The sequence below is a fragment of the Vulpes vulpes genome, chromosome 8 (assembly GCF_048418805.1).
Source record: "Vulpes vulpes isolate BD-2025 chromosome 8, VulVul3, whole genome shotgun sequence".
Lineage (NCBI taxonomy): Eukaryota > Metazoa > Chordata > Mammalia > Carnivora > Canidae > Vulpes > Vulpes vulpes.
Window position 1 is genome coordinate 87,309,064 of NC_132787.1, and position 12,697 is coordinate 87,321,760.

General features: G+C 51.9%; 1 protein-coding gene across 1 annotated transcript in view; it reads left to right on the forward strand.

Annotated features, from left to right (window-relative positions):
- CAPN13 (calpain 13) overlaps positions 1 to 12,697 on the forward strand; it is a 60,067-nt gene that overhangs the window by 19,020 nt on the left and 28,350 nt on the right. The window contains exons 5-9 of the mRNA XM_072765108.1: positions 2,457 to 2,631; positions 3,529 to 3,603; positions 8,031 to 8,116; positions 11,048 to 11,122; positions 12,173 to 12,318. Coding sequence (XP_072621209.1) covers positions 2,457 to 2,631; positions 3,529 to 3,603; positions 8,031 to 8,116; positions 11,048 to 11,122; positions 12,173 to 12,318 — 557 coding nt within the window. The remainder of the gene's footprint in view (positions 1 to 2,456; positions 2,632 to 3,528; positions 3,604 to 8,030; positions 8,117 to 11,047; positions 11,123 to 12,172; positions 12,319 to 12,697) is intronic.

A 12,697-nucleotide genomic window follows, 5' to 3' on the forward strand; every position in this document is an offset into this window, starting at 1 on the left:
CCTGGCTGCTTTTCTGGAAGGGTTCTGGTGCGGCCCTGTCTACAGCCAGGGAGGGCCCCTGAGTGCATCACCAAGAAGGGACTGTGGCAGTGTGAGAGGTCATACTGGTGAGCTCTAGGATGAGTTCCAGAACCCCAGTCTTGTGAACATCCAGGACCCTCAGCAAAGCCCTACCTAATCTAGGACTGGAGCCAGAATACATATGGGAAATCAAAAGTCAGGCATTCAAAACCAAATGGGCATGACCATTATCCAAGGCAAGCTTTGTTTTTGACTAAGTAAATAGCCCAGAGATAAGAGTCTAGTACCAGCCATAACCCCAGGTCAGGGAGAGGGAGAGACAGAAAGGTAAGATTTAGAATGAGTTTTATAACAAACAGATCAATCTATCACATGGCAGTTTCTGTAGAATGGCCCGCGTTTGCTTAGCCTTCTTTTATAAAGGACTTTTAAGCCACCCATGGCATTTGTGCCTGGGATGTTATCTTGCTTTGAGGGGCTGTTTGACATGTATTTGCTGAAGTGAATTTATGTGACTTCTGGGTGGGGCCCAGGAGGAGAGAGTGACAGAGGTAGGAATATGGTGAGAAAAGGGGTATCTGGAGGACCCCATGAGATTACCCAGTCTACCTCGCTGTTCCCAGGTGAAAGACCCAGAAGGGCGGGTTGCAGGCCCCCTAGAGGAGCAGTAGGGAGGAACTTAGGCCCAGACCCCCACCCTAATTTGCATTACCAGAAAGCAAGCCATGGTCAGAGCTTCCCAACTGCCAATGGCCTGTGAGGGGTGTGGCCTCGACTTCCATGAGGGACAGGTGAGAAGCCTCCCCACCCCGGGGGGCGGGGGGGGGGGGGGGGGGCGGTTGCTTAGTGTCCTGGGGAAGTGGTGAGGAAGACTCCCATTGGACAGTTTTAACACCAGGAGGCAAAGTCTTCTCCCCACTGGGCCACCGGGCCTCAGAGGCTCTATGTGTTTTGTGGCTTAGCCCTGTCTGTATTTGAGGGTTCCCTGGGAGCCTTTCCAGTTCACCCCATTGATAGGAATTCAAGTTCTCAAAATAAATCTGCCCCTGTCTGGCCCTGCTTCAGTGGTCAATGTGGCCTGTCTCCCAGGAGCACCAACAGAGGCCCCATTCCACCGTGCTCTTCCGACCCTAGGGGTTCTTCCCCATGGAAGGCCTGTCCCACTGTCCTTACCTGGATAAACTCAGCTCAGAGGTGTGCTCCTCCCAGAGCCCTCCCTGGACCCTCAGGCACTTCTTCCCTGTTCCAAGATGATCCACACCATCTCACAGCAAATATCTCGACCCCCAAGTGCTACTAAGAAACTAGAGTCATTCTAAGGAGAGTGTCCCGGTGGCAGAGTGCTATTGGGAAGGAGTGACAAGTGCGGGGGTAGAAGCGGGGCAGCATGGCCTTGCTGTGTCTTGATAGTGACAGTAGCGAGCACGCCCTCTGCAAGCCAATGCTTTCTACGTGCCACACATGCCAGAACTGGCACAAGCGTCACAAGGGCCCTTTGAGGCCAGGGCTGTCCCATGCCCCTTCTCCAGCTGACCAAAGGGAGCCTTAGAAAATCTCAGCCTCCTGCCCAGAATGAGAACTCATGAGAGGGGAAACCAGGAGTTGAACTGGAGTGGTTTGGCTCTTGAATCTGGAATCTTCCGGCCTCCCTAGTGAATGACTGGGGCTGCTCAGATTTGGGGAGGATGGGGAAAAGGTGAAATGGGACAATAAACCCAAGCAGGGGCAGAAAACCCACACAAGAGTGGGGAGAGGAGCTTTAGGTTCCATGTGGTTTTGCTTTGAGAACGTGTTGGATAAGACTTGTCCTCACTTCTGTTACCTTCAGTAAAGTCAGCTAGCCTCCCTGATGATCCTGGGATGAGTGAGTTGGTCCTGGGAGTGGGAATTCTGGAGCATGCTTTGCACTGCATGAGAACAGAGGCTGCTTGTGGCCACAGCAGGCACCAGGGCTGTTGGCTGAGTGAGCTCTTGGAGGGCAGGGGCAGGGTCTTGTCCATCTTTGAACACTCCGTACCCCTCAGACAACACGTATCACTATGGTTAAACTGAATAGGAAAAGTGGATATTCATCATCATAATCCCCAATGTTTATTAAGAGTTTGCCATGTGCCAGGTTAAGTAACTTGTCCAAGGTCAAGCAGCTAAATATGCGAAGAGGTTGGGATTCGATCCCTGGCCTGGGGCTCCAGCACTCCTAACCTCTGCACGACACTGCTGCTCGTGGGGCTGCCCAGCCCCAGGAGACCAGGGGAAGGACAGTGGCACTTCACTGGAACCTTTACCTAGGCCAATAGAAGGCGGGTGGCCATAGTTCAGGGGTATATCGGAGAGCCCTTCCCTGGGCCATACGCAGATGTCAGCTGTACAAACTCCCATCCTGGAGCATCTCACCAGAAGGGCCTCAGGGGTTGATATGTCTTTTCCCCTGCCAGGTTTCATGGGTCCTATGTCAACCTGCACTACGGTTTCCTTCCTGATGCCCTGGTGGACCTCACAGGAGGGGTGGTCACCAGCATCAACCTGCACTCCATTCCTTCTGACCTGGTGATGATGGTGAAGACAGCGGTCAAGACAGGCTCCCTGATGGCCTGTGGCACCCTGGCTGATGTGAGTGAGTGTAGACTCTTCATGCTGGGTCAAGCCTTTCCTCACCCAAGAGTATCTAAGCCAAACGCCCGTTTGGCTAGTAAGGGGCCACAGAGCGCTGGTGCCGTGCCTCATGTCATCACAGCAGCCCTCCTTCTGAGATAGGGGTTGCAGAATTCACTTCCAGAATAGGAAATGGGCTCAGAGAGGCTAAGGGAAATGCTCCCCATCACACAGCCAGTAAGTGGCTGAGCTGGGTTCACATGCCTTTGCCTATCACTGCCGTGTGGCTTGGTGCAGTGGGGTCCAGAGGGACTGGGCAGCCGTTTGAGTCTCACTGGCTCTAAAGGCAACATCCCACAGTCAATGTGTCCCATCTTGAGAAGGTTGGATGACTCTCCAAATTATTTTGGAGTCTATTCTGAGATAGCCAGCTCCCTATCCATGAGGATCTTTCCTGTACTCTGTAAACATGTGGGTTTTGAGTCACACACCGCTAATCTGAAACACCACCTGAAAATTAATATGCATTTTAAACCCCAATTGCTCACAGCATGGGGGGGGGGTGAGTGTTCCCGACTCCTACAGGGTGTCCAGCAGACACTTTTTGTGCCATGTGTCATTGATGACAAGGGGTCAGAAGAGCAAGCAGTCTGGGTCGGCTTCAGGACTCAGTGGGGTTGTGTCAGTAATGGAGTAAGTCTCCTGAGGTATGAAGTGCCCGGGGCCTCAACCACCTGACAGCCTTCCAACTCTGCCCTCTAGAACACAATTCCAAGAACATATGCCATTCTGGCATGAGTCAGTGGGACGCATTGCATGCAGCCACAGCTTAGCTGCTGTGATTGAATTGTGCTTTTCTCTTTCTCTGGAGAACCTGGAAATGTGTAATGCTTGGTCTGCTTTCCTCCTCTGAAGCCGACAGGTGAGGCTAGGAGAATGGAGAACGGCCTGGTGACTCAGCACGCCTACACAGTGACTGGGGCTGAGCGGGTAAGGTGCCCATGGGTTGTCCCCTGGTTTCCTTGCTTATCTAAACAGGAGTCAGAATCAAATGCCTTCTGCAAACCCAACACGGCCTCATTCCCTCTATTCATCCAGAAATTCTGGTGCCCAGCATCTTTATCCCCCAGGGACCCACCAGAGATCGTGCTATCCTTGAATGGATCCCAGACAAGCTAAGTGTCTAGCCAGACTGTGGCATTGGCCCAAAAAGAAAGAAGAATGAACTACCTCATTGACTGGGGCAAGCCCTGAAATTGTTTTTGTTTTTTTAAAATGATTTTTTTTAAGATTGTATTTATTTATTTATGAGAGACACACAGAGGCAGAGACATAGGCAGAGGGAGAATCAGGCTCCCTGCCGGGAGCCCAGTGTGAGACTTGATTCCAGGACCCCAGGATCACGCCCTGAGCCGAAGGCAGATGCTCAACCACTGAGCCACCCATGCGTCCCAAGAGTTTTATTTATTATATACCAACTAAACTGCTACCACAGAGGCACTCCAAAATACAGGGGCTCAACTAAGATAAAGTTCATTTCTCTCTCAGGTAAGCAGGTAAATCCAGAGTCGATAGGTGACTCTGCCGTCTGCAACATGGGGCTTCTACCTGGGAGCCCAGGGCAGCTGCTCCAAGTCCCTCATCTCCCAGCCAGGGGAAGAAAAAGAAGCCGGGGACACTTCATACATTCATATGGGAGGCACCCATCAGAAAACACACACACCATTTCCTCTCAGATCTCATTAGTCCAAACTTAATCATGTGCCACACCCAGGCCCAAGGGAGTCTGGGAAGCATCCCATTTAGCTGGGCCACCATCTGCACAGCTAGACTTTGTTCCATGGAAGAAGGGGGGGGGCAGCTATTGGAGGACGATGGTTCCCCTGGATGCAGCAATGGACTTGGGGTAGACGAAAGTGTGTATGATTACTGTGTGCAGTATCATTTGGTCCGGAAAAGACTACTGAAGTCCAGCCTGCTCCGTTCAGTGAGAAGCAGAGGCCTGAGAGGGGAAGGCCGGGGTTAACACAGCTACTTGGGATGGCTGGGCCGAGACGCCATGTCCCCTCAGTCCCCCTCTGTGCAGTCCCCCACATAGCTGTGCAGTAACAGTGCTTCCTGGCCTCGTGAGGATTTCCCACAAACATGCCCCCATCTCTTTACATTTCCTACAACTCCTCAGGTCTAATAATGTCCTCTGGGCCCTGAGACACAGTGTTCCAAGCTCCAGGGCACATTTTCCAAGGTGCTTAGGAGCCATAGAAAGCAGAGTGTCGGGTGCTGCTTCCGGCAGGCCTTCTCGCCTTTGATTCCTTCTCTCTGAATCAGCCCGACTCCTGTCCGGTGACCTCTGGCCCCTTGCTCCATTATTTTGCGTTTGGCAAACTTTCCACAAACTACAGTCAATATCTTCTGCTTCCTGCTCTTCTTAAGGAAGTCTGAGCAAAATGCTTCCTCTGCACAGTACCTAGGGGAGTAGGCATCTAATAAATGCTCGTGGGATTCGCGGATGAGTGCGCTTGCCTGAGTGGCTGAATGCATCCATCTTTGGCCTGTGATGACATGACATCACCGAACCGCTGCCTCCCTCAATGAATGGATGTGAGGAGCTCAAAATACATTTCCCAGAAGCCAGGAAGAGGTCACCCTGATTAACCCTGGCCAGGAGAGCTCCTGGTCACAGCAGCCCCAGGCTCTCTTCCCCTGAGTTCTCTCAAGCCCATCCCAGAACTCCCAATGGGGGCAGCCAGTACCATCATCACACAGGCCACGTACAGACACTCTGCTTCCCACCACTCCCCGTCCCAGACATGGAAAGTCTAGGCTAAGGATAACAAATTGGTTTTCTCGTGCGCCAGCCTCGATCTTTGGCAGTGCTGCTGGGATGACTGTGTTGACAAGACACTGGCACTGCTTCCAGATTTGGGGAAAGAGCTATGATCGATGAATCCTCTCTGGGCTGGGCATAGGATGAAGGAACCATGGTACCTGCATGGTGTCTCTGCCACTCCTGGAAAAGGCCCTTTATACATTGGGACAGCCTTTGGTTTCAGTCTGCCGAGAGCCATGAAACCACCTCTCCTGGGACTAATTATTGACAGCCTGCAGGACCAGCATTTAAGAGAATACATTTGAGGAAGCAGCATCCTAGACTGGATAACCTGGATCACCTCTTGCCCTGGGGGTACCTTTCTGAGAGAGCTGACCAGGGCCAGGGTGTCCAGTGAGTAGCCAGGAGAGTGAAGCAAGTGGACATTTTCAGAGGTAGTCGTGACCTTGGCCTTGAGCGTGACCCCTGAGCCTCTCTGCCAAGGCCCAGGAACTTGACTTGGCTACAGATTTCTCCTCTAGAAAGAGGAGGTCACGACTGACCACAAGGGCTAAGATTAAACCGGCTCGTACATGCGGTGTGTTTTTTAATCCGCTCATCCTCCTCTGGGTGGGACACAGACAGGAAGATAAATGAAATTGGCATTTTTTATTATACACCTCGCTCAGTCGGTGACTCCCCTGGGCAAGGGGGTGAGTGTTTATCTGCATGCCTCATTTAGCCCCTGCTTTTAGCTCCTTCACTCGCTGGCCGGCCCTCCCCCCTGTGCTCATCTGAGCCGCGGCTGTGTTAGGCACGGACGGTGGCTCATTAAGCTTTTGGGGCCACTGGGCAACCATTTCTCACATCCCTGCTCTGTGGGCTCCATCAGGCACTGACGGTTAATAAATATGCTGTATGCTAGACCTGGAGTGCCTGAGGATGGGGCGGAGAGGGCTGGGGAACCCTGGTCTGTGCCAGGAGCCCCCCCCCCCACTCCTATGCAGCATTAAAAGCCAAAACACCAGGGCACCCGGGTGGCTCAGGGATTGAGCATCTGCCTTCGGCTTAGGTCGTGAACCCGGGGTCCTGGGATCGATTCCTGTATTAGGCTCCCCGTGGGGAGCCTGCCTCTCCCTCTGCCTATGTCTGCCTCTCTCTCTGTCTCTCATGAATAAATAAATAAAATCTTTTTTAAAAAAGCTAAAGCACCTTCCCCTACGGTGCCAGCCATCTAGAAGTGAATGGAAAAGAACGTTATCCAAGCCAAGTTCTTTGGCTGTTGTCTGACTGCGTTGCTCCTTCACGGTAATGTCCTCCTGGTGATGACAGGGGCCTTGGCCAGGTGCCCCCAAGGGTGGGATTTGAGGTCAAGCTTGTGGCCACACCTGAGAGGGGGCTGGGCCCTGGAGCAGATGTGTCCTTTTTCCACTCCCACCCCCAAATCAAGAGCCTGGGCTTCAGAGACTGGCAGTGACTGGAATGACAATTATTCATCTGTCATTTACTTTGTGGCCTTGGGAAAGTTGCTGAACCTCTCAGGTGTTCAGTTTCCTCCTGTGCAAGACAAAGGTTGTATAAACATTGGCTGGCAGGGGTGAGGGTGGCGGTTTGAAGGATGGAATGTGCTGGGCTCCGAGCCCCACCTCCACACGCAGGGTTCTTTTCCAGATGGTGATACCACACTCAGGGCTTTCTCCACGGCCTCTGGCCTGGAATCATGGAGCAAGCGGGCCCCTTCCCGCCTGGCTGCGGCCTCCACAGATGGCCTTAGCACACATCAGTGTCGCAGCTACAACTCAACCATGCTTTAATTCCTCTCACCAGGCTGAGGGCTCCTGGATCTGGGAATGTAGGTTCAAAGGGTTGAGTTTGTTTTGCTGTTACTTATCAATGGTCCTGGCTTCCAGCCTCCATGGTCTGAAGGAGCCAGCCTCTGTATCTGGGAACTAGTGATGATGAGGTGCCTGGAGAAGGAAGAAAAGTTCAGGCCATCGAGGTACTTGCTTGCCAGCAGAGGCAGGGTGACGGGGGCCTGGAGCAGCTCCGGGGTGCAGGTGGAGGAGGGCTAACCTGGGCTGTCTGGATGCTCAGGCTGTCCCACTCTTGCTCAGATCAGTGTCCTCCACAACCTTGCTCAAGATCATGCTGTGAAGACCCCAGCATAGCTCCCAGGGAGCTGCGGGCAGGAAAGCAGCTATGTCTGTGGAATAGAGATGCTGGTGGGGAGACAGGGCTTGCAGGAGGCCAGGGACCCGTCAAGATCTCCCCTCTGCAGCCCACAGCAACACTGCGTGCCATTCATCTGCAATTGCTCCTCAGCTCACACGCATGCCAGGAGGTGCTCGTCCAGAATGATGAAGCTGCGCCCACGCCTTCGAGGTGCTAAGCAGAAAGAGGGGCCGTTTGCGCCTCTCTCTTTCCAACTCCATGCAAGCAGCAGAGAGACATTGATTTTTTTTTCTTTTTTTTTTTTTTTCTGGCTGCAGCCAAATGAGGTCAGAAGTTAAATTAGTCCTTGGAGGTAAAAAGCAGCTGCATTCATATCCTCTCTTTCTGCTGACTTTTGCTGGAGAGCACTGACAGGTTATTTTTCTGTTCTTTGCAGATTCAGTACGGGAGGGGCTGGGAAGATCTTATCCGCCTGTGGAACCCTTGGGGCCACACCGAATGGATAGGACGCTGGAGTGATAGGTACGGCTTCTGAAAACCTTTCTCCGGCCTTTGTGAAGGCCTGGTGTGCAGAGAGCGGCACCCACCCATCCCCACTCCCACCCCAGCCCCGGGAGGGTGACTTCCGTCTCACCTGTTATGGATCCCACTGCTGGTCTGTCTAGTTCACACCTATGTGTGGCTGTCGATCCATCTCCCATTCTCATGATGCCATTCACCAGGCATCTATTAGACACCTATTGCATGCTCTCTGCAGTAAGTTTACTGTGTTAGGTGGCACTGTGGGATATGGACAGATGACAAGACCCAATGTCTATCCCCCAGAAGGTTACAGTCTAGCACTGTGAATCCACGTACCCAGAATTAGCTGGTTTTTTTTTTTTAAGAGTTGGGGAAAGAGCAGGACAGGTGCCAAGTTCTACTTGGCAGGGAGAGATGGAGAGAAGGCGCCTCATCCCATAAGGGATCCCATGGGATTCTGATCGTGATGATACCATCAGGAAAAGACTTCATTTTGGGGGGAGTTGGGGAGCTGAGGCAAAGATCTGGCCACCTGGGTTGTCCATCCTCCCTAATGATCTGGACTCTGATGTATAACTGGTGTCTGGACTCACACCTTGCTCAGAGGAGGAGTGAATGGAGCTAGGTGAGTGTCAGACACCCGTTAGCCAGGTCCCACACAGCTGGCCAGTGGGGATGCAGCTCTGTGGTCAGTGGTTCCCTGGAGCTGGGACAGCATTGCCCAGCTGCCAAAAAGACTGATCCCTGGACCCCACCCTTGCTGACTGAGAATGAGATGGCTGTCCCTAGACGGCCAGCTGGTAACAGGTTACCTGCTCCTCTGGCAGCCAGCAGGGGAGGTGGAGGGAATGGGAAGGAGAGTAAGACTGGAAAGGAAATGCAAAGCATTCAGACAAACAGGTGAACAGCATCCAACAGCAGTGAAAATCAATGCAGCGAGAAGTGAGTCCTGGAAGGCAGATGCAGAGTTGGCCAGTGTCCCTGCCTTACTTCCGGGCTGCTCGGAACCCCGCCTGATGCCACAGGCCAGGCTGCGGCAGGGGCCACTCTGATCCTCTTTGAACCCCAACAGCTGGCGTGTGCCTGCTCGAGTGGGCACTCGGCAAACGTAAGGTGACTGCCCATCGGAGTGGGAGGTAGAGAAGGGGAAGCAGGTGGAAGGGAGGGAGCAAGCTGAATGAATTCCTAGAAAGCACCTGGTGGGACCGGCTGCCCCCTGGAGAACAGGACAGCTGAATCCCCTCCACAGAAGGGGAATGAAATTGCACACCAGGAACCACTAGACACTGTTGTGTTTTTACTCACCGTTCCCCTTTCTCCGTCCGTCTTGCCTCTTCCTTCGTCCCTGGGGTAGCCTTTGGGTCTTCCAATGTAAATCTTAACAACCTCTGGCCTTTGCCAGTTCTCCTCCTCAGTCGTTACCCCGAGCTGCCAGTATGGCCCAGGGGGCGATGTGGTGAACAGAATCCCTGACTCGGGGTTGGCTGTTGGGGTTGGAGTGAAGGAAGGGCAAATGTCAAGGACACATTTGCCTTGGGTAGGAGAAGAGGGGACAGGTTCAGCTTTGTCTCCTGAAGGCCACAGGGGGCGCCAGAGATGAGGGAACAGAAGCTTCCCCTGGGCTGGCACGGTCAGGGCAAGCTTCACAGGTAGAGTCGGACTTGAGTTCAAGCAGGACAAAAAAAGTATGACTCACCCAGAAAGAGATCACCAGGTAGGCGGGGAGGTGGAGAGCGCTGTGCTGAGCCAGGGAACGCATATAGTGTGTCCAGGGCCAACAGAGGAACCTGGCAGAGAAGTGCTGGGAGCTGGGGCCAGAGCGCCCAATGCCAGCTTGGAAATTTGGGCGTACACCCTACAGGCACGGGATTTATAAGGCCCTTCAACAGGGGTGAGATGTGCAGAGCAGAGAACAGAGAGGTGGACCTAGCAGCACTAACTCTGAAGGGCCACACACCTGGCTGTGCCTAAGTTGAGCACTTCCCCCTCCACACCCCCTCCCTCGAAACAGGGCTGCGAGAAAGTGACAGGGCCACATAACCACCATCTCCACGCAGGTGGTCTATTTCCTCCCTACTTCTAAGGAGTGGAGATGGATGGAGAGAGCCGGATGGTCTCCTCTTGGCCGTAATTGAAATTTCAGACGCACACACTTAAAGGCAAACTTGCATGAATCGATAGCATATTGATTTACACCACATTTATTTTCCCTTACACACTGCAGAAAATGTAATTATCACTTAATTATAAAATTGCCATTTTACAATAACACATCTGACTGGCTCAGCCTACAGCCCGAAGCCTGAGTAGTGGTCTCCGCCTTGCTCTCCCAGCACAGAGCTGACCCTGGGCCCCGGATGCAAGCTGCTCCTAGAGGGAGATCCATTCCATGTCTGTGTCTCTGGGGCCTGGTGCTTATGAGAGCATGTCTCTGCTGTGAGGCGTGGGCTGCAGATGGGACAGCTGCTCCTCCTCCACCATGGACCCTAGGTCTACCTTCTGGAATACATTATCCCAGTGAACTCAACAACTGTATTAAAGAAGCAGAAGATAACTATTGCATGCCCTGTGCCAAGGCACTGCATGACCCCTGTGATGATGTCATGGTGGGAGAGGCTCGCTGAACTCGTGGAACTCGGTTTCTGGTGAAGTAAACAAGCACTGGAAACACGGGGTGTTAGGTGTTGAGACCAGGAATGCTACAGGGTGCCGTGTGGGTTCTGAGGAGGGTACTGACTACGGAGGTGGAGTGCAGGAGACTATTTGGCAGCCACCAGCGTGCAGAGAATGACAGAGTTCTATCATTAGGCAGAATGACAGCCTCCATGTGCACCCCCAGAACTAATGGAGGACAGGGCTCCTCTGGGGCACATTTGCTGAGATGCGGTGCTTGGTGAGATCTCACATTGTGGTCTATCTTCCCATGCTTAGGTCTCTGGAATGGCAGAAGATCCGCAGCCAACATAAAAGACTGCTATACAAGGATAAGGAGGATGGCGAGTTTTGGTATTTTTTCTCTTAAAATTACATTTTAAAGCTTTCCTTATTACCCACACCCTCAATCCCTAACCCTTTCCCTAAATTTTTATGAGATCAGAGATTAGCTTTGCAGAGACCTATGTAGAAGGAGACTATTTTTTTCCACCGAGACACAGCAGCTCTAGATGGAAAATTATTTGTGTGCTTTCTCTTTGTGTCAAAGATACTTCAGTTCTGAAATATTGGAACTTCCAGGAAGTGTTAATGGTAAAAGGGAATATTGGCCCCAAAGCTTTGAAATCAACAGTTTCCCAGAAACCAGGACCTCATTATCACGCCTGGATCTCTCATGCCATCTTGTTAGGGCCCACAGCGTCCCCCTGGAGCTAGCTCCACAGTCTTCCAAAGGAGCAGTTCGTTATTAATATCTCAGCCCTGACTCTAGAGGTCTGGGTAGGACATCAGTGTCCTTGCCTGGCAGCTATGTTGGACTAAATGTTTTAAAAATGCATTTTTGGCCATGTGCTCACATCCTAAAGGGTAATATGGACATTTTCTTGAGAGGCAGTATGGTTTACTTAGTAATGTATTTAAATGAATTTAGCATGTATGAAAAGGAGCTGGGTCTCAGGAATTAGGAAGCAGAGTGACAAGTGTAAATTAGAAAGGAAAAATATTTCTGATAGCTCTGCTTTAATCACAGTACAAGGTGGGATTTTAGACGTTGCAACCATTTTACTCTGATAAGGAGTTCAACAATGAATTTGGCAAAGGGTTCGAAGGAATGGCAGTTTTCCTAGCAGCACGTAGGACCCAGAGCAGAGAGAGACGACAACCAGTCTTTGTGGCCGTGAGAAGGACATGCAGAACCCAGAATTTTATTCTGTTCTGTCCTCCTGACCCCTGAAGAGAGAAGTGTACTTGACAGTAAATGAGCCAGGATGAAGCTCTGGTCTTTGGGTAGGACAGTGGCAAGTCCCTGGATACTGGAACTGACAAACAAAGGTACCGTGGAGGGATGGGAACCCCCACCCTAGGGACGAAACCAGTAAAATGGCGTGTATCTGTTTATAACAGGATGTCATGTCAAGATTTCCAAGACAACTTCTTCTGCCTGTATATATGCAACCGATGTCCAGTCAGCCTAAACCACAGAAACATGCCTCATGAAAGATGGTCCCAAATGATGTTTAAGAACCGTGCAACTCCAGGAAACACCGCAGGTAGTTATGACGCTGGTACTTCTTCTGCCAGATGGAAGCTGCCAGCCCTAGTCCTGTCCTGGCTCCAAGTCTCAGTGATTTTGGGTTCTAGACCATCAGCCTGAACTTGAAAGGAGAGGAATCTGTCAGTCTAAAGGGACAGATGTTCTTCTCCAAGGGAAAGAGCTGCTGGTGCACTGCGTAGGAGAATCTCAAGTGTGCCTCCCCTGCCCTGTCATGCTCTCCTACTGTCCTACCAATCTCCACCCGCCTCCCAGGAGGAAGAAAGGGTCACTATTCTTCAGTAATTACCCAGGATGGTGGAGAGCTATGGAAAGAAGAGTGTACAAAAGTCAGGGTTTGGGTTAACCACCACTTTGCCCCCTAAAGCACCATCCAA